The sequence below is a fragment of the Colias eurytheme genome, chromosome 14, assembly GCF_061535395.1.
Source record: "Colias eurytheme isolate Ceu_HAF_F1 chromosome 14, ilColEury1 Martin Lab GWU primary, whole genome shotgun sequence".
In the NCBI taxonomy this organism is placed as follows: domain Eukaryota; kingdom Metazoa; phylum Arthropoda; class Insecta; order Lepidoptera; family Pieridae; genus Colias; species Colias eurytheme.
Window position 1 is genome coordinate 534,361 of NC_142993.1, and position 22,022 is coordinate 556,382.

The 22,022-nt window shown below is 30.9% G+C and overlaps 1 protein-coding gene across 2 annotated transcripts; it reads right to left on the minus strand.

Moving 5' to 3' along the window:
- Positions 1 to 1,897: 1,897 nt before the first annotated feature.
- On the minus strand, positions 1,898 to 21,334 carry cib (thymosin beta cib). 2 transcript variants are annotated; one of them, XM_090109279.1, is made up of 5 exons: positions 21,170 to 21,334; positions 5,167 to 5,319; positions 3,921 to 4,034; positions 3,283 to 3,396; positions 1,898 to 2,812 (listed from the first exon to the last, which is right to left on the minus strand). In XM_090109279.1, the coding sequence occupies exons 2-5, from the start codon at positions 5,306 to 5,308 to the stop codon at positions 2,673 to 2,675; spliced, it is 510 nt and encodes a 169-aa protein (XP_089965405.1). In that variant the 5' UTR covers positions 5,309 to 5,319; positions 21,170 to 21,334; the 3' UTR covers positions 1,898 to 2,672. The 2 variants fall into 2 exon arrangements, with proteins under 2 accessions (XP_089965405.1, XP_089965406.1); XM_090109280.1 differs by lacking the exon at positions 3,283 to 3,396.
- Positions 21,335 to 22,022: the final 688 nt, after the last annotated feature.

Below are 22,022 nucleotides of genomic sequence, written 5' to 3' on the forward strand. Positions count from 1 at the left end.
GCAGGTAAACAAAAACAAATGACGACTATAAACTTATTCGGAGTTTCCTTCACGTGCGATTTCTGTTTAATTTATGAACACTTTGTTTGATATACATATACGCTTCTACCTTCTTTTAAAACCATATCGTAGCTTTTATGTCTCGTAAATGCAAAATGCAAATGGTTGTTTTGGTGTCTACGATACACAAACACGTGCGCACGAAATAAAACACAAATAGATAAGAATATTACAAGACACTCACCGAATAGATTAATTTCCGATAATCAGCATCAGTGTTAACTATTAATTAGAGCGAAAATTTTCTATTTTACTTTGTGTGAAAAAATTGCACGTGCCAAAAGCAACCGTCAAGAGCCGGCGGGAAGGAAAAATCAAAACACGTTCATCTTGTCGATGCGTTCAATAAAGCATTTTTGCAACAATGTTACCAATGAATGTGTCATTTCACTGCAAATTATATTTAAAATTATTTTAGAAAATTTAACAGTTACTGAATTTTTTTTTACTTTAGTTTTATAAGAATGGACAAACAAACAAACAACAAACAAAAATACTTTATTGTGCACCACAGAGAAAAGTACAAATAAGGACAATTTATTTTAGTGTGCAATTTTTTTGAAAATTTTATATAACACTATAAATTACTTTACTTTTATATTTTTTAGAAGTACTTAGTGTGGATTCCATTTAATCAGATTTTTTCTCAGGATTTTCTATATATTTTCTTCCAACATTCCTAACTCGAACACTCGAAACTCTTTATTAAAAATATTTCAGCATTCCAATATGAAAAAAAAATTATAATAGTTACTTATTATTTACTACTTGTTTACTACAAACAAAAAAACAATTTAAAATTTGAACATGCAACGATTTTAAGTAACGCGAATACTCTGTGCCATGTTTTTCCCCTACTAAAAATATATTTAAAAAAAAATAAAACGTACTTTTACCTCTGATACCACGGTCCGATACAGTGATGTTGGAAACATAATATTATGTACTAAGATTATGTATATTACTCGCTATTTGACAATTTTTAGAATCCAGCGGTCTACCTATAGAAGACCTAAAGTGTCGATAAAAAATTATTTAAAATTTTTTGCAGCCTCTCAACGTCGAAAGTAACAATGTAGCTGTTATTAGCATGGATTTTAAAATTAATAGGTACTTTTATTGTTCTTCTTTATTGTCAAGCATTTTTACAGAGAGCTACCTATTTTAAATGCAAATCCTTTGACCTGGCATTAGCACTATAGTCTATAAGGGTACAATCATGGTACAATATTATAATACTTTCCTTAATAAATTGTGATTGGCATTTGGTAGTGTGTAATTAAAGGCAAAGCGCACCGTTAAAATCAATAGGATGATTCCATGATTCCTACAATTTCAATTATATTTTTATTCGCAGACTAGCTGCTTCCCGCGGTTTCACCCGCGTGCGTAAATGAGTTCTTTTTTAATCCTATTGTGTATCTTCATGTGGGAATTTCGATATAAAAATTAGCCTTAGTTACTCCTTATAACAACAGCTATCTGTCAGTGAAAGTCCCGTCAAAATCGGTCCAGCCGTTCCTGAGATTAACCGGAACAAACAGACATACACATGCCAAAATTGTAAAAATTACTGTTTTGGTATACCTACCTACAGTGTATACATCCATATTATGTATTTAGTAAAAATTCGCATATTAATTTATTTCAATATTAAAAACAGACACTCCAAGTTTATTGTTGGTATAGATTACAAGTGATGATATTTAGTTTTAGATTGGTACACCTTACAGTTGGTACAATCAACAATGCTCTAAAGTCGAAGTACACGATCATTTTCACTACTTTAAAAATTTGCTGCAGGAGCAGGGTTGCTAGTAGGTAAATAAAACAAAAATATTTTTTAATTCTATATTTATAAAAAGCACCGTCTGTAAAACATACAAAATTTCGATAGACTGTTTTATTGGCATCGTTAGCGTTATATAAAATTGAAAAATGGTTATTGCAATAGTTATAATAGTATAAAATTTATTGTTCACCACAAGAAAGTAAAATATGTTTCGAAAATTACATTTGCACGTTGAGCATTAATATTATTATTACTAGTTGTATCAAAATAAATAAAATTAATTTAAACCAGGTCTATGGCGCATTGTATTTTCATTGTACATATTTATACATAAAGAAATTATCAATGCGCATTAAACCAAATCAATATAATGATCCGAAACAGTCTTGGTAACCACACTCCCAAATGATTATATTTTTTATAATATCATTATTACCAGATAATCTCATTCGTAGAATACTTAACGCGAACGCAAATATACAATAAACGTACGTTATTATTGTAGTTAAATAAAACAAAGGAGTGCAGCGTTCTCACTTAAATAAAAATCAGTACAGATACTTAATTACACTTCGTTTAAATTAAATAAAATGCTCGTAAAATACACTTATCCAATACCGTTAAAAGTGACATAGAAAATTTTGGTTCCTATAGTCTAATGGAAGTCCGGCTTGCGAGTCAGCAGTCCCGAGTTACCAACATTGTGGGGGAATATTTGTGGCTGGCAGCACAGGCCGGTTCCCGTAATGATAAAACTTATAGTTACTAAAATACGGCGTTACTAGCGAGATATAGTTGCGATAAATAAGTGGGGGACAGTTCAGGCTGTTTTCTCCTGTTCGATGATGTCCTTGGTGGGGAGAGGGTTCTTTTCGCACGTCTCAGTGTGCTTCAGTTTGGTTGGGTCGAAGTTCTCGATGCCGTTTAAGAACTTGTTCTTCTCTTTCTCCGCTTCGATAGCTGTTGGAGGGAGGATTTATTAGTTCATAATATTATGTGACGATTTGAGATCTTTTTAACTTATATTCTTTAGGGAACCGTGAAGATATTAGTGTTTTGCTGCAACCAAGAAACCATTTTAATTGAAAATTTGGTATGTATGAATTTTCGAAGAACTTTTATCTCAGTATTAAAGTGTAGGAATTCGGGAGCCAATAATCAAACATCAAAAAGTTCATACTAAGATAATTAGAAAAAAAATAATAATATCAATTGAATCCTAGATTAGATTTGGAAATAATAGTATTACCGTGGGTAAAAATAAGAACATTTTAACTGATAACTTCAACTATTCTTTACTTCCAACATATTGATGTTTTTATCTCCTATATCTAGATGTTAACACAACACATTATCAACAAGTCACACATATCGTGCAATAAATTAGGCTATAACAGGCGCAAAAATATAAAAAAAGCATATAAATAAACCTTCGATTGGCGGCAGGGGGTTCTTCTCTTCCGTCGTGGTGTGTTTCATTTGGGTTTTGTCGTAATGTTCGACTCCGTCAAGTAGATTCTGGTGTGCCTTCTCAGCTGCTACAACTGTTATAAGCATCGTGCAACGCATAAGCATTAAATAAAATGGTGCACATGCGTAAATAAATGAAGCGAAAGAATTTTTCTTATGTAAAATTGTAAACATTCATGTACATTTCAAAGCGTGTACGTATATACGATTATTTTGAATATTTAAAGCCTTTATCATAAATAAGTATAATACGGATAGAAATAAATAATGGCATTGTACCTAAATAAACAAGTGGCTCTTAAAATGTTGGATTGCATCTTTATGGCAGATGTAGATTATTTGCTTATGCACAAATCATAACATGGCCAAATATTTTGATCTTAAATGTTGATTAAATAAATTTAATATTTAAGAAATCAGAAAGTAATTATTTGCTTTATAACTTCATGTGCAGAAATAAAACTAAGTTAGGTTTATAGTATTTTTAATCTCTCTAAAGCTTTGTAAAATCTAAAGCGTAAAGTTTTATTCTATTAATAAAATAAAAAATACATTCATAAAAGAATTAACAAAAGCGTTAATATAATATCTAACGCACCATCTTTGTCGGGAAGCGGGTTCTTCTCTTGTGTTTCGGTGTGTTTCAATCTCGTTGCGTCGAACTTTTCGATTCCGTCAAACAGGGACTTTTGATTTTTCTCAGTGGCAACATCTGTAAGCAATAGACAATTTGTTACTTTTTTAACGAACTAACTAGTTGTTTGTGGTCGTTAAAAGGTTATGTTTAAAATTTAAAACCGTGCTCTTGTATTTTAGTAAACGCAAAAAACATGTTTTATGGAAATTAAATTCTGTGTTGTTACAAAAATAATGGAACACCGAATATTTTATGTCGTAAATTTAAGATTAATAACATCGAATTGATATACGAAAGTTTTATAAAAAGGCAACTACATAATATGTATTAAAATTTAACATGATTGTAATACTGAATTAATGGTTAATGATTTGAAAATTGAGGCGTTCTGTCAACGTTTCATCTAGTTTTTAACAAAACAAAACTTTCGTACAATTTATAGACTAGGGGCGTTACACTGAAAGCGTAATTAGAGGATGTCCTATGATGATGATTTGTTAAAAGATGCAACACAGGGTCATTATTTGTTATTGCTTGCATGGCAACAATCATTCCTTCACGCACAAAATACCTAGTGCGTTGGGCAGTACATTTTTTTCAATCGTTTCCGTTTTCCTCAAACACGAAGTTTGAAATTGTTCAACCCCTTGAAGTAGAGCCGTGTGTTGCTTTTCTTTTGCAACGTCTGTTTAAAAATGTACGACTAGATCGTTTAATAATAGCGTACCTAAGACTTAGTTTACGGACGTCAATCTTAACACGTCGTATATTTATAAAAAATGTGTGCGTGTACTAGACGTGTACATACGTAAGAAGTGAAATTTCATTATGACCTTATTTAAAAAAAATATTTACTATAATATGCAACTTTACAGAAATACGTCGAATCACGCGTGGTAGGGATAAGAAAAAGATGGCGCGTAACGAAAAATGACACGCGTAACGAAAAAATATTACACTAAATTTTTTTCAACCCCGATAAAGAAGTTTCACTTCAATAATTGTACTCAACAAATTGAGCATGTAAATATTAAGTTTAAATTATTGAAATGCTTTGTGTACAAATAAATAACAACAAAAAATAAATACAATATCAGAAATCTGCTAAATCACACCAGATATTTATGTAATTCAACTCAACTCATCAGTTGAAAAGCCCTTCTGCAATAGACAAAACTAATGAAGCCATTAAAATTCAAGACCTTACCTTCTGCGGATGGCAGAACTATTTTCTCATTAGTGTCGACGTCGCGAAGGCAGCTCGGGTTGAAAGCCTCAAGCTGGCTTTTGAGGTCCGTGGCGACCTTTGGGAGGTCCTTGAGGGAGGGGGCATCGACTGAGCAGGCCATTGTATTGAGATCTATGGACAAATAACAATTGGGTTATTAATTATATCAATTGATATTAACCAATACAACAATATATGAAAGATGGCCATTCGATGGTTCTCATAGGATTTCAAATTCAGAATTCGGCTATAAAACCCGCCTCATGTCTTTTTTCTTTTCCTGCAATTTTTTTTTTAATTTCGGCCAATACTAAAAATTTATATTCGATAATGTTGCCTGTGTATTTATTGAAAACACTTCCTGACCCATTTTTCACACAGACACATTTTTTTTTATAACATATCATATCATTTTTATGAGTAAAGTTTTTTTATGTACTTACAAAATACTATGCAAACATAACGCGATTGAATCATCAGTATGAGTATTTCTTGACGGTCTACGCTGCATTAGCCGAGTAAATCAAGCGTAAACACATTATGTAGACCAATACGAAATACATGTTTACATTAACAACAATGGACCTTTCATTGCGATGCTCCTAAGTGATAAGCTTGGAACATTCCAGAGTAATGATACTTAAAGGGATAAATGCATTTTAATTTGTTTACAAGTGCAGACGTTTCGTAAAAGCAAAAAAGTAAATCGCTGCGTATAGTAATCGTTCAATCAAAAAATCAACTGTATAAATAACTGAATTTTAATTATATTAGAGTTATGATAGAATTTATAGGTCTAAAAACCCGAAAGGTGTCATATGAATCCAATTATTTCCGTTTTCCTTGAAATCGCACTTGAATGCAGTATCAAAATTATCAATAAATGACGTCAATTATTAAATATAGGTAACAATAATAATACTGGAATGTTTTTATTTTCCATATTGCAAGGGAGATTATTAAGAAATTAACGTTAGTTAAGAAAGTGGGTGCTTGTGTGCAAAACTAACTGTTTTCTCGGGGCAATGCCTCACTCACACATGTACACCATTGATAGATGAATAATCATGACAGTGACTAATAGAATCTCTTTTTGAACTAACTTTTTTCGACCATTTCTATTTATAAAATTATCTCAATATCGTCGAAAAACCGGTTTATGGAAGAAAATCGATAAAATTTTATTCAAGAGCATAATATTAAACGCCGTTTGACAACTTTATGACTCCGTACAATTTTGCTATAAATCTTAAGTATGGAAACACAAAATCCATTGCAATGGGATTGGTTATAAAAGTAAATGCATGACTGATATCAGTCACCGTAGACAGACAATAGCAGAATACAAAATACATCGGACATTGTTGAGCTTACTGTATAATAATAAGTTACAATACATCCTGTCCACGAGGGAAACAGCCTTTGTTCGACGACACGAGGGAGGTTGAGGTTTTACAAATAATCACCTATTCATTTTTTATGCAGACAGTGAATGGACTCGTCTAGCCTACGTAAAAAAGGCTAAAAAACGTGACAATTAAGATATGCATTCAACCAAATTGGTGGGATTATGTTGAAATTTTCAAAAAAAGAACGAAGTATTTATCTGTGGTATTATGTCCATTGTGTATGTTTAATTTTAGAATAATACCGACGTATATTACTGTCGTATTTAAAGCAAAATATTGCACAGTAAATCGTCCTGTTATTAATAAATAGGGAAAGATAAAACCGTGTGCCAAGAGCACAAGCAATTGCTTTTAAATATTAAAAGTAAACATGTACTTGTGCAAGGACATAAATCAAATTAACGAATCTCCGATATATTTATAAGGCATAATATTTCAATGTGAATTGACGTAAATGCACTAGAAGTGTCATATTAATTATTTTAATGTGGCTCCTCTGCGATACGAAGAAGAATTGTAAGGAAATGACGTCAATAACAAAGGAAACGAATCATTTAAACAGATGACATTTGACTGGGGTTGCCGTTTTGTAAACATTACCCGATAACATGACAAAAAAGTTTTTTAACCATATCAGACGATGAAACACGGACGGATTCTAAAGACAAACGACTATTTGTCGTTACCCTAAATTTGAAAGCACAGGTGATGTAAGAACAGGTGCATATTTTAGACAACGGATGAACTAAACAGTTGTATACGGTCTAAATTGCCGAATATAAAGACTGCAAAATGACAATTGCTAGTTCAAATAGAATATTTTTTCTATAATCCTTTCACAATAATGATATTGTTACACAGTACACCATCTATATAGATATCAATGCGTTTTGTTAATAATTTGTAAATTACACGTAAGTACATAAATATTTTATGAGCTTGCAGTATAAAACCTTATGCAGCGCCGAAGCAGGTTTAATCGTTCTGGTTTTGGTACACACATGTTACATCGATATTCAATACATAATTCAATTCTACAACTAGTTTTATTACAGTTAGGGGAATACAATTTATGACAAAAACACGGTTATGAAATTTATGGCCGAGTTTATGTAATTTTTAGGGGTTTGTGAGGGAGGATATAAGTCCAATTTCTCTTTGGGTAATGTGTTCCATGAAATGAAAATATAATTTACATGAAAATTATATTTTCATGGCATTGAGATTAAAATATCATTTTAGAACAAAACAGGGCTGCAATATCCATGTGAAACATTTTATGAAGCTTATTTTTATTGCTATAAATTCGTGTTTAGGTGTAAAATGGAAAGTCATTTGAACGATATTTAAATGAATTCATATAGCTGATATGAATATAATTTGTGGATGAAACTTTTTTGTTCATTCGATCAGACAGATTTTTTGCCTGCGATTAAAAATGATGTAGCGTGTTACGATTAAAAGCAATAACGCTTTCCAATTTTGCGAGTTTTTACCTAGTTGGCATAAAAATTAACCGACATCACGCCAATGACGTGGTAAGCAATGGTTATTATAAATATAATATTAAATATTATATTTTCACTATGAGACGGTAATTTTGAAAATCCTATTGTTAAAATTGTATGGGACCAACTAAACAATGAAACTACAACAACTTAGGGAAGTTGTTTGGCTGATTTTTATTCCTTATTTTTGAATAGCTTTCGACTTTTTATAATTGTAATTCAAAACCTTAACATAATACGTTTTTAATATTCACTATCAAGCCGTTTGAATGGTCAAATCGATGTCATTTAAGTGTGAATCACGTTCATTGTTTTTTAATCGGTACCTTAAATTCGTCACAGATACACGTCATACTTAAATAAAATTTACTTTGTTGTGCAAAATAACAGACCCGATCATAATTATTTCTCGAAATGTTATCATGACGCATAACAGGGGAAAAGTGTTATTGTCTGTGGTAGTTGATAGTATAATTCTGTAGTAGGTGTTACCAGCTTGCAAAAAGAAACTAATTTAGAGACGGCTAACAGTTTTTAGGTCAATTAAATAACTTCGTCGCAAAATTATCATCAAATTCAAATTCAAATTCAAATTCAAATTTCATTTATTTACAAGAATGTAGTTACAAAAAAGGTGTTATTACAATGTTAACGCGCTAATACATTCTACCCATTTTCTGGGTGTGCAAATATTTAAATGGAAATAAGTTAAATTACACTACACCAACACTACACAAATTCTTCGCGTCACTAATCACTATTGTTAAACGTCACTAATTCTTCCTTGTCACAGATTCCGCAATGTAATAAGTTCTTGAATATCATAAAATTGTTTCTCCATTAACCATTTCGTCAGTTTCTTCTTAAATATATTTACTGGGAGATCCTTAAAGTTATCCGGTATTTTATTATATATTGTAATAGTCATAAATATCACACTATTTTTTGCTTGATTTATTCTACATGTTGGAAAGTGCAGTTTATTTTGATACCTCGTTAACATATGCGAATTTACTTCTCCTTTCTTTTTAAAATATTCTGGGTGGTATTTAACAAATAAACATACTTCTCTTATATATATGCAGGTCAGTGTAAGGATACGTAATTTACCGAACATTGGTTTGCAACTGTCCCTTTGATGTAATCCGCACAGGGCTCGGATACATTTCTTTTGTGCCACAAATACTTTCCGCACCTCGCAAGACTGTCCCCAAAGAATTATTCCGTAAGATAGTATCGACGATATATATGCATGGTAGGCATTTATTGCAGCATTCATAGATACAGTATCTCTTAGGCGACGTAATACATAAACGAAACGATTTATCCTATCACAAATATATTCAATATGACTGTCCCATTTTAGACCTTCGTCTACCAGAACACCTAAGAATTTATGGTGTTTTACCTGTTCGATTACTTGATCATTACATTTTATATCTAGATTAATTTTGGTGCAATTCTTTGTATAATATTGAATTATTTTTGTTTTTACTAAGTTTATTTTCAGATTATTATTTTGTAACCATTTTACTATATTATGTAATGCTGTATTTATATCTCTCTCATATGTATTTTTATCCGTGCATTTAACAATAAGGGTAGTGTCGTCTGCGAATAAAACTGTTTTGTGTTTCACTGATCTCGGTAAATCGTTAATATATAAGAGGAATAAAAATGGGCCGAGCACACTTCCTTGTGGTACACCTGATTTATTAACTTTTTTCTCTGACCTATATGAATTTCGTGTTTGATTTATTATTTTATGAATCTCCACATACTGATATCTATCATTTAAGTAACTTGCTACCCATTCTTTAGCAATTCCTCTTATCCCATATTTCTCCAACTTAAACAAGAGTAATTGATGGTCCACAAAATCAAATGCTTTGCTCATATCTAAGAATATGGTGGCTGCTGGTTTTTTTTCAATAAAGGCTTGAATAATTTCTTTCATCATGTCGAAGCATGCTAAAGAAGTAGAACTATTTTTTCTAAATCCAAACTGTTCCCGACTTAATATCTTGTTTTTATCAACATAATTTTGAAATCTTTCTAAAATTACCTTTTCAAATATCTTAGATAAAACTGGAATTAGTGCTATCGGTCTGTAGTTTTTAATATCTTTTGGATCATCTTTTTTATATAACGGTTTTATAACTGATGTTTTTAGAACATTAGGAAAAGTTCCTTGCTCCATAGATAAATTGACAAGAAAGGATAACGGTTTGCAAATATGTACACTGGAAGCCTTTAATATTTTTGTACTGATACCGTCTGTTCCTACGGAATTCGTGTTATTTAGGGATTTTATTACTTTTAGAATTTCGTCACTGCTTGTTGGTGTCAAGAATATAGTATTACATTTTTCCGTAGTCAATGTCGTTTTTATTTGAGTTGCATCATATTTAAAATTCGTTTGATTTGTTATGTTAATAAAAAAGTTATTAAATTGTTCACATATATCATTCATTGAGTTGTATACATTATTATTGACTACAATCTCTTCTATTTCTTTAATATTGTTTTCGTCATTAATATTATTAGATATCATGTGCCATAAAGCCTTATTTTTATTTTTTGATAATTTAATAATTTTTTCACATTGAATTTGCTTTGACTTAAGAATGCACCTTTTTAGAATATTTTTGTATTTTATATAATAACCCCAACTATTTATAAATGTTTTCCTGTAATATATACTTTTTAAATATAGTAGTCGCTTTCGTACACAACATTTCTTCAATCCTTTGGTTATCCAATTAATGTAAGGTTTTCCTGTGTTTCTCTTAATCCTAATAAATGGGAAACAGAGATTGTAAAACAGTTGGAATAATTCATAAAAAGTATTAAAGCATTCATTTAAGTTATTGAATTCATGTATTTCAGAGAAACTCAATGATGCCATGCACTCACAAAATTTACGTATATTGTGCTTACTGTAATCTCTTTTTGTTTCAAACCAGGACACATTTAATTTGGGCTTAGTCATATTTACTTTTAATATCTGTGCAGTTTCGTGGTCTGATAAACCAAGATGAAGTACTTCTGCGGTTACGCCTCTTTTTATATTTGTCGCTATTTGATCTATGCATGAATTTTTCCTGGTAGGTGTTTTTATTAAACATTCAATATTATAGTTCTGAAGTAAAGTATTGAGTTCATCTGAAAACTTAGTTTTTTTAATAATATCAATATTCCAATCACCGCATATTATTATTTTTTTATTTTTAGTTGCAATTTTTTGCAGTGTAAGTTGAAGTTTTTCAATAAAAATATCTATACTTTGACTTGGAATTCTATAAACACAAATTATCACTGTATTTAAATGTTTTAACTCTATACCACAACACTCAAAGAATAAATTACAACCGAGATCCTTTATAAAGTCTAGACTAGTACATGAAATGTCCTCTTTGACCAGAATGCATGTTCCACCTCTTTTTTGTTTGCGAGAAAACGATGATATCAACTTATATCCTGGTAATTTGAGTAGCTGTTCATTTCCTTTTCTAATAAATGTTTCACATAAGCATATAATGTCAATAATGTGGGACTTACTTAATTGAGATATTGCCAAGTACAGCTCTTCTGACTTATTTATGGCTCCGGCTATGTTTTGATGTAATATTGTCAAATAACTGGATTTAGGGACGAAAAAAATTTGGATTCGATGAAAAGTTTTTATTGTTCGGCAATATATTACTATTTGATGTATCCTCACTGTTCAGTTTTAAAGTGTTTTCATTTATTGTATTTTTAAAATAATATGGAATTGTACCTTTTTTTACTTGATTTGATTTATTTCCATTGTTTTTTAACAAACTGCATTTTTTTGACGAAGAAAGCCTTTCTAAGATCTTTTTTGTATTTAAAAATGTATTCGAGTATTCAATGCTGTCAATTTCTATGTTTATTTTATTTATTAAATTTTCAATATAATTAATTCTTGAATTATAATATTTGTAATCTTCGTCAATATCAATATATGAACAATTTTTAAAGCCTCTTAAAAATAGCTTTATTTGTGCGTTTAATAATTTTTCATTTAGGTAACGGTTATATCTAACATTTAGAATAAATACTTTGTTATTTTTTAATTTACCCATTAAGTCTAGTAAACCTGAAATAAGTTGATATGGATTTTTGTCGTTGGAACCTAAGCCCAATATTAATATATCTTCATGATTCATAGATTTTATAAAACTTTCACAACTGTTTAATATTTCGCTAGAAGAAGCATGCGGTTTTGACAAGCCAAATATTTCATAAGAGTCATTCCACTTATTTTTTCGTTTTTCCAGCATATTTATAGACAAATTTCTAACGCGTTCATCACCCATAATTATAATTTTACGTTTCATTACCTTTGTGCTGACATCTGTTATGGTTTGTTGACAATTAGTAATTTTATTTTTGTCGGTACCGTCACATTCTTTGTTTATTATTAGTGGCTTAGTAATGTTGTAGTTCAAAGTATTTTTGTCCAAACCCATATCTGTAGTAAAGTTTTGAGAATTGTGTTTTTTTTGTAAGTTAGTAAATGTTTTCTGTTTGAATTTAGGATAAGTGTTGTGAATAAATATATTTTCATTGTAGTATTTTAAAGGTGAGTGCCGTGGTGTTTTAAAACTTATATTTGTTATTGTCTGTTTTATAGGCGTTTTGTTCAATGTTGTTCTTGTAAATTTTTTATCTGATTTAGTTTTAAATATTAGACTAATCAAATTCTGCACTTTTTTCTCACTTTCGTGTAAGGTCTGTCTAAGATTATAACATTGTTTTGTTAGGTTATAGATAGATTCTTGTGCGGATATTAATTCGGTTTGTAATTTGTTTATTTCTTGATTCTCATTAAACACTATTGAAGTATTTGGAGTAGATATATGTTGGGTAGTCTTTGTAGATAAATCTGTGTAACTTGAGCTGGATAAACTTAAGAAAGAATCATTTAATATTTCTTGTAAATTTGATTCAGACCTTTGTTTAGGGAGTGTTTTCTTTCGGATAGTAATATTATCCATTTTCAATTTCAAATAAAGTTGTACAATGTATATTCAAAACGTTAATGTGTTACTTTATAATTTAATTGTTGGTCAGCTGTTCTTTGTTTAATGACATTTAATGTCAATTTTATACGTTAATATCTCTAATAATTGTGTTTTACTTACGTTTTATTTTACTTACGTTTTGTTTCCGATACTTTACTTACTACTTGTTAGGTTTAAACTTTAAATATAGTTTCTGTCTCCAACTTTCTTTGTTCCAAATTTGACGTAACGGTCGTTGTATGTGATGGTTTTGAATTCCGTATTTCCACGTAAATCGCAGGTTGTTGACGAAGATAACATTAATCGCACTTATTTACTGATTACTTGTTAATTTGAACACACTTTTTTATTAACTTTTGTACTATTAATAATTTTAAACTGTAAAAAACTTGAGAGCTGATGTTACGTATGGCACTAGCGCCACCTAGTCCAATTAATAAAAAATACTTACGAACATACGCGTTACGAAATCAACATATTGTACTCTCAAACAATCGTTCACGGAGTCACTGCCTTATGTATCATATGTTGCACTTAAAATCAACCGGCCATTGTACATAAACAGTTATCTCGTGTCAGCCTTTCCACAGCCGTAAACGGTAAGACAAGTTCGGCTTAAAATTGATCGTGAGATTAAAAAAAGGCCGGCCATATGGTCGCCATGAAAGAGATCGTTGTACAACACTTCTTTGAGTGTGGTAATACTTAATTGGAGTTTATGACATCGTATTAATGGCATTGTTTGTATTTGGTTCATCGTAAAGATGCTTTATTTTGAATGATCTACAAAAATCTTATAAATCGAAATCTTGGTTGAAATATTGTAAATTCTGTAGGTACTTAAAATCGTGCCAAACTGAGATAATATGATATGAGATCACATATTTAATGCTCGAATATCCTCAATACTTTCAAGATAATATCATATAAATCAAATTTTATATGTTCTGGAGTATTCCAATAAATGTTGGCTTCCCTCCAAGGGTAAAATAAGTCAAATTTGTTTTATAAGGCTTTCTATAACAAATAATTAAAGGAAACTTGAGAGCAATGAATTAACAAAGTTGTTTTTTGGGTCGACACAGGCGCCGGCGGTTCGCGAATATTAGTCATGTATTTTTTTACTTGCTTAATTAACTGGTTAAATATGGGCATAATGTATTCAATAAATTGGACAGTATTTTCACGATAAAGGTGAGACAGTATTGCAATTGAGAGCGCAATTTAATGATTTGAATTTTGGCCACAACTAAAGCAATTATAAATAGGTATTTTTACCTATTTAGGACCCACATAAGCTGTTTCCATTGTTTTTCTCTATTAAATTGCCAAACATGGGGGTATAAACGAGCAGAAATACAAATCTTTACAGTAAAGCTACATCTTACATAAAAACTAGTTGCTAGTTAAACAGCTCTAGTTATGCCGATCTCCTTTACATATACAATTAATCTGATCAACATAGCAAGTCTCCACACGAGATAATCAAGGAAATTTAGATTTCGTTTTATTTCTGCAGACCCCTCGGTACCAATTATGATGTTCAGCAAGCGAATGAGTCAGTATGCGAACCCCAGTATAGAAAGTTTGAGATTATTAAAATTTCACTGAAGGGGCTTAGAGCGTCGAACTAATCCGAGTGATTATGCCTGATAAATGTACCCGACCCAGGTCTTATTTTGCATTTTCTTTTGATAAAAACTTCGTTGCTAAAACGGTGAATGTAAAACATAAAAAAAAATAGCATGATCTTTTTTAAGTACAAATACAGTTCTTTAGTTCAAATAAACCAATTGGAATCAATTTATTTTAAATGGTTTTATATACCTACATATAGGTACATGTTGAATATAAACGAAAATACATCTGACAACAACGGTACATAATATGACAAAACACTATTACTGAAATTTGTAGATGAGTTATTCGCATTTTACACCTAAACAAACATTCGTCTTTCATGAAATAGAAAAACAGCTTTAAATAAACACAAATACGAAATCGTGCTGATTCATTTCATTTAAGTTGATAATACTCAAACTCAAACATTCATTTATTCAATTAGACTACTATTTAGTAGCACTTTCGAATCGTCATTTAACGAAGTCAATAAAACGAAGTTTCCAACTGGAAATGAGTATAAATTATTAAATATCTTTAAAAGCTACTGTATAATTTTACTACACCGTTATATTATGACTGATTCTATTAAATTTCATGTTGTCATTTAATTATATTAGGTACAGGATTTCGATGGAAATCGTCAGAACACAGTCCTTAATAGCAACAATTAGAAAATTATTTATTCATAAATAAAAATGGTAAAAGAGGATATATTTACCATTCTATAAAATAATCATCAGGTTAATTAAGGCTCGCAATTATTTTCAAGCTCAATACTCCGAATTTTAATGGCTGTCCCAAATTATTTATGTGATTTTATCAACCAAACACAAACATGAATACGTTAAGATTATAGACATGCTGTAAATTGTCGTTTTACAGAGACAGGTGCGGTAATGGCATCCATTAAAACGCGATATAAAATCTTGGTCATTACAAGAAGCACAGATAATCTCGCCATCGCATTCGTTCTAGTTGGATTCTAAAATTATCTAAATCTACAATTCCAGACTACGTATAGCTGCTTATAGTCATCTGCAAATCTCTACACGACCTTGTTTCTATTAATATACTACGCATTCCTTCTAGTATGACAGGACCAAAATGGCGGACAGCCTTGTGCCTCGATTGTCAACAAGGTGACCCCACTGCGTATGACTTTTTCACCGTATATGGAAAACTCGATATGGTTGTGAACTTTTGAATTAAGAATATCGATTTATGTACTCGAAAAATTACACGGTTTAGTGTGCAATTTTGAAACGATAAACTGGCAACACTTTTCATTTTTAATTATTTTAACTGTGAAGTTGTTGTTCTTGACGAAAAGTGTAAAAAGTATAAACCAAGATTGATTTGAGGTAAGTCGCTTGTGAAATTGTGAATTTTATGATATTTTTCCTTATTTCTTTCGTCAAAAACTAAAGAAATACTGTTATATAAACATACCAAGAAGTATGTTATTATGGAAGCATCTGTTACAAGGAGTCACGATATATCAAATAACAGGAATTCACTCGAGTCGGAAGTCCGATGACTCGAGCAGGAAAAGCACATTTTCGTATTGGTGCGGTATGGCTTCATCAACGAGTAATTAAGTAAATGGTTAATGCCCGCCATTATTAAGTTTACGGAAAAAATATGGAATAATTCCTGGCCATTTTTTTCAGAAAAAAAAACTACAAAGGATAATTTTTAGTTCCAAATTTAAAATTCATCTTTTATTTTTAATTCAAACACTGTTTTTTTGTAATTAATTGAATAATAAGTGAATAATCATCATTTAATATGATGACTGTTATTACCGAGAATATACTGTAACAAATAACGAACTTGCTGATTGGAAGATTTGATATAAGTAAGATAAGTCGAACATATTTACAAATTCTCATAAATAAGCAAATAACATTTCAATTTTCGAGATTACAATCACATAATATTTACATCAAAACGGCGAGCGATAGATATTTAAAATAAATATTATTTTAAGTAAATTTATAATATGTAATCTCCATAACCTTTAGAATTTTTGTACGACTAATATTATTCAGTAATATCTAGATCTGTTTCACGCAGTTTCACTGCCAAAAACATTGATCCTCTAGGGTTGATTTTTACTGGAGCTCCAATTTTAATACAAATTAAAGCCATAACAGCCTTCATTTGTGCCTAATAACAAATTTCTACACAAAAAATAATTGCCGCGTAATCATTTTACGAATTTCTCATTAATTATTTTGTACGCAATATCACCTTCAGTCTAGACTTACTTTTAACCACGTACAGGAATGCTTTGTTTTAAGTTTTACGCAATCGACACGTATAGATCACCGATATGTATCTTACGATCGATTATAGATAGCGTAGTAATCATTTTGTATAATACGGAAATATTCAAGAATCATCGAGTCTTTTGTAACCACCACATGTTTCAAAAATATGTACATATTATGATTAATAACTAGCAAACCGGGCGAACTCCGTTTCGCCACCAGAGACACCTTTTCTTTGCTATAAATAATAAACCTCACGGAGCCCGAGCGAGACCTTTCCAACGAATGCAAAACCGTGGAAATCGGTTCGTGCATTCTGGAGTTATAGCGCGAGCGTCAGGAAGGAAAACCCGACTTATTTTTATTTAGTAGATTATTAGTTATTATGAACTCATAAAAAAATTAAGGGTGATGCTGTATTTTATAAACCTTACGTTCAATTTTATAGTAAATGGCAGGAGATTATTATTTGGCATTTAATTTCTCAACTTTGAATTTAGACCCTACAACTTTCCGAAGTATTAATAAAACGCAGTTTAACTGGAATTTTGTAATTTCCTGCTCAATTTTAAATCTCCACAATAAGACCATACAGATAACTACAGAATAGACGAGAAAAACAATTGTTTTCTAGTATTGATAAATAATGGATCGATCGACGTAAATGGACACGCTCGATGCTATATTGAATTTATTCTATTCCATCACGTACTAAGAAGAACAAAAATGGCGGAACATTGCATTCCGTTTGACGCATCCATTTTCCAAGGTTTTATAGCGCCCTTGGTAGGCAGTAAAATGTAACAAAAAAGAGCCAAGGCCTGGAATTTAAAAAAAATACATTAAAATTAAAACGTTATAGCAAATCCATTGAAACACTCAATGATAATTAAAAAATCTAACACCGCACTAATTAAATTTATTTTGATGCTAACTGGGATGTTTTAAGTTTATGATATTATTTTCACATGTCAGTGTTTAAACTTCTTTAGAAGCTTAAGGGGAAGCTACGCCATTCCGGTAAAAAGTCAAATATTTCATTTTAATATGAATTGATTTTGTTTATGATCAAAAGCTCATATCGTCATGTTGAATCTAAGTGTTGAATCAATCTTTTACATTAAAAGATTTGTATTCTCAATGTACAGTATCGTTCATTGGTGTTTAAATTCTCAAATTTGATACATGACTCGTAAAAAACAGCTACAACAACAAACGAATTTAAAGTCATTATATTATTACTGACAAAGCGCGCTATCCCCTCGCAGTATCGATCTCCAGGACCGCAGTGGAGTGCCTACTACCTAGGGTGGTGTCTGCGAGGGATATTCGGAAATACATAGCATCTAGATGCGTAGGGACTTGAAATGCCTAACTTTTGTAGGTGTATTCGCCCCTTTTTCGTACGCTTTGATTATAATATAAATGGATAACTACTTCGAAATAAACAGAATACCATGTTAGGTTATTGTTATTTAATTAAAAGGTAACATTTAAGTAATTAATTCATATTTATGTTTTAAAGTTCGTTGCACTGCTAGAATCGTAATTCATAAGCTATTTTATTTTTTATAATCTATTCATGACGCGCTAAAATTATTTTAATAATAAATTTTATAATGCACATAAATATGTATATTTCATTAATACTATCTCTGTGTTTTAGTGATTTACTCAAAACATTGTTTAAACTATTAATAGTTTAAACTGCATCACATCTATAGTTTTGTTTAAAAAAACCATATATTATTCCATGCCATATGCTATATGTATTCCATATTTTTTCTCAACCAATTCAGTCGTTTTTTTGCATATTTTAGCGAAAAAATGGACAAATATTGTTGTAGGAAGAATGAGGTTTCGTCATATTTATAGCGTATACTGTTGCATGAGTTAAATTTACATATTTTACAACATGTGCTCAACACTGCAACGCACCCCCGCTTAGGTATTAGGGTTGTTTGCTCTCAATCGATTCCATTCGGGAAGTTTTTGCATCCCTTTCCACCCTTCGAGGTCTCTCTCACAGGCCACTGTCCTGTCTGAGCAGATTATAATTGCGATCAAGTACTATTTGTACATGGAAGTTCTTACGCAATTTTTTCTTGCATACTAAACCTTTTAAATTATAAAGAGAAAAGGATTTTTGTTTGTTTGTTTTACACAAAAACTATTCGATCGATTTTAACAATACTTTTACCATTAGAAAGCTATATTTTTAACGAGTAACTTAGGTTCTGTTTTTTATTATCCAGGGTTAACAGTATTAACACAAGCAAAGCCAGGGCAAGTGGATAGTAAATTATATTTGTAGTTTTGTTTATCATGTTACAAATGGTACTTAAGTTAACAAAAAATCGTTGTTCAATTACTTCAGTTTACGTATTCCATTTAAATATATTTAATTGAATTAAACAGTTGTTGATAGAACTAATTAACATGAAGTTGTTTTATGTTATTAATTGTTATCACAATAATACAAGAATGATTCATTTTCTAACTAATAAGTTTAGGTTACAGGAAAATATTAAGTTCAATCACCAAGCAATATTTCAATAACAAACTGTATGTAGTCGTTAAAATTTTAAAGATATTGTTGTATGTTTCATCGACGATTTTTTTTTTATGTAATGCATGGAATATCTTCACTTCAATCAATCTTCAGGTTATAATTTATGAAATAATTTATCAAATATTTTGTATCATAGGAAAAATATTTTCATTACGAAGATGAACTCTCATTTTATGATAGACATTCAAATGTAACTTCGATAAATTATTATTTTTAGCGCTATTGCACCTACTTCTAATCAAATGTAGATCTATTCCTAATTATATTGATACAAATGATGGCTTAATTGAAGTAATTATCAATTAAATATTTCGTGTACGATCACATTTATACGCTTTGATGCGTGAAAGTGGGAAAGTCTGTCATTACATCGAAACCGGTTCATGTCTTTTGTTATAAAGTTATTTATTTATGCGTTAAATAAAACGAGAGTGGTACACGAATCAATTTAATGAATAGAATAATTTATGTAACGAAACTTACCCAGTTACCGAAATTGTATCAATGCTCTCAAAATTTATTGCTATGTTGAAGCTATAAACATTTTATGGCCATAAACTGACACGGGTTTTCCAACTTCTCCACTTTCCTTATTAAAAGTTAATCTAATTCTAATAAATTGTTAGTAATTAAGTCACGTACCTAACTACTTAAGTACTTTGTTATGACATATTCTTTTGACTCACGTCCTAAAGTATTGATTGAATTGAAATGCTTAAAAACAGCTTGATGTGTCAAGCATGTGTTCAACATTAGTCAGATATCTATTTTTGAACTCTGATACACTTCGAGCGTATCCTTTAACGTCCTTTTATTTTTAATTTCAGAAAAATGTGATACCTATCCAAAAATATCTGCATCGGATTTATTTCAAGTGATGAACGGATTTTGAGTTGAACGACACCATTTGTTAACCGGTACGGAGTAATTGTATTTATTAACATAACTTTGCACGATGGGAAGCGAACCATAAAAGATAGATATTCTAGCTTACATTTCGGTCTATATATTTTCGGCACGAAATATTTAATATGACTCATGCAATGTTCCGACGAGTGCTCCCCCTTAAATAAAGTCACCCTCACACTATCATTTAATTGTTCCAAATATCGATTTATTTACGTAAATTATTCGATTACAATAAACTTCAGAGATGTGGGTAATATAATAACGTAAAACCTTGTTTACCGTCAAGTAACCACGGTCATCTCGTATTACTCATACTAAAGGGAATGTTTTATCCGTGTCTTTATCGTTCAATGCATAAAATGAACAAAAGTACACGCAACGGCAGATTGTTTTAAAAACCGTATACGTAGATGAAGTCATGCAACCGCTCCCACCCGGCGAAATAAGTTCCGTTATTGACACAAAACAAAACATATGAAACGCTAACTTTACTTTTAAAAGTTAAAAATCGAACTCGATATTTTAAAATCGACGGAAATTAAAAATGGAATGTCAAATTATTCACAAATATTTCCGCTATTTTAAATGGACAAAGGAAACGCATTAAACAGCCAAGTAAAAGTAAAAGATGACTTACCTATTTATTTGGTTACGTAGAAAAATCACGTACACAGCGCTCGACGGGCAAAATGCGACTGTCTGTCTGTATTGAAGTACAGACTACAGCGGTAGTATGCGGGACCGATAAATCGGGGGTGGCGGGCGCGGGCCGGCAGTTCGTCGCACCTATAGTTATTATGCTTATGTACCACGTTCGATGATTCATTCACATAAGTTATCGTTTAAACAATACAAAGAAATTAAAGGACAACTATCAACGTGAAGCGTCACTCGTTGACACAGATAAAACAAAAGTGCCTCCAAACAACAGTTTCGAAAAACGGTTGATCTAATGTTGATCTATTTAAATTTTAAACTAATGCTTCATTTTCTAATGTACAGGTATATTTAAAACTAGCTGTGCCCGCGACTTCGTCCGCGTGGAATAGTGACTGCATAGTAGTTACTACTTAACACACAATTATTGAGTAAAGACGTCTTGAAACACGTACTATCATATACAACTAAATTATAAGTACTTACACATTATTATAAAGTTAAGAAATAAAATAAATAATAACACAAAAGAACTGTTAGTAAAATTTATTACTAAACTGAGCTAGGTATAAAACTTAGGTACAGAAAAGTTCAAAATTTCCAGGATGTGGTTATTCTCCCGCTCCCATATTCCTTCTACTTTCACAGACGTTCAACTTTTCCCTTTCACCCCTAGTAAATGGCAGAACCGATTTTGATCTAAACCATGTCTATTGTCTAATCATACCTATATATTATGTACATGTCATATCCTTTCGTTTGGTACTCCATTTGGATTATTTATCCCCACTATCACCCCTAAGGTGCCCTATATGTAATAAACAGATTAACCA

Bases quoted from the DNA above. Each gene is read 5' to 3' on its own strand.
- cib (XM_090109279.1), bottom strand. From the start codon at position 5,308: ATGGCCTGCTCAGTCGATGCCCCCTCCCTCAAGGACCTCCCAAAGGTC. The intron at 3,397-3,920 runs GTGCGTTAGATA...TGCTTATAACAG, and splicing joins CCCGCTTCCCGACAAAGATG to TTGTAGCAGCTGAGAAGGCA. The intron at 2,813-3,282 runs GTTTATTTATAT...TCCCTCCAACAG, and splicing joins CCCCCTGCCGCCAATCGAAG to CTATCGAAGCGGAGAAAGAG.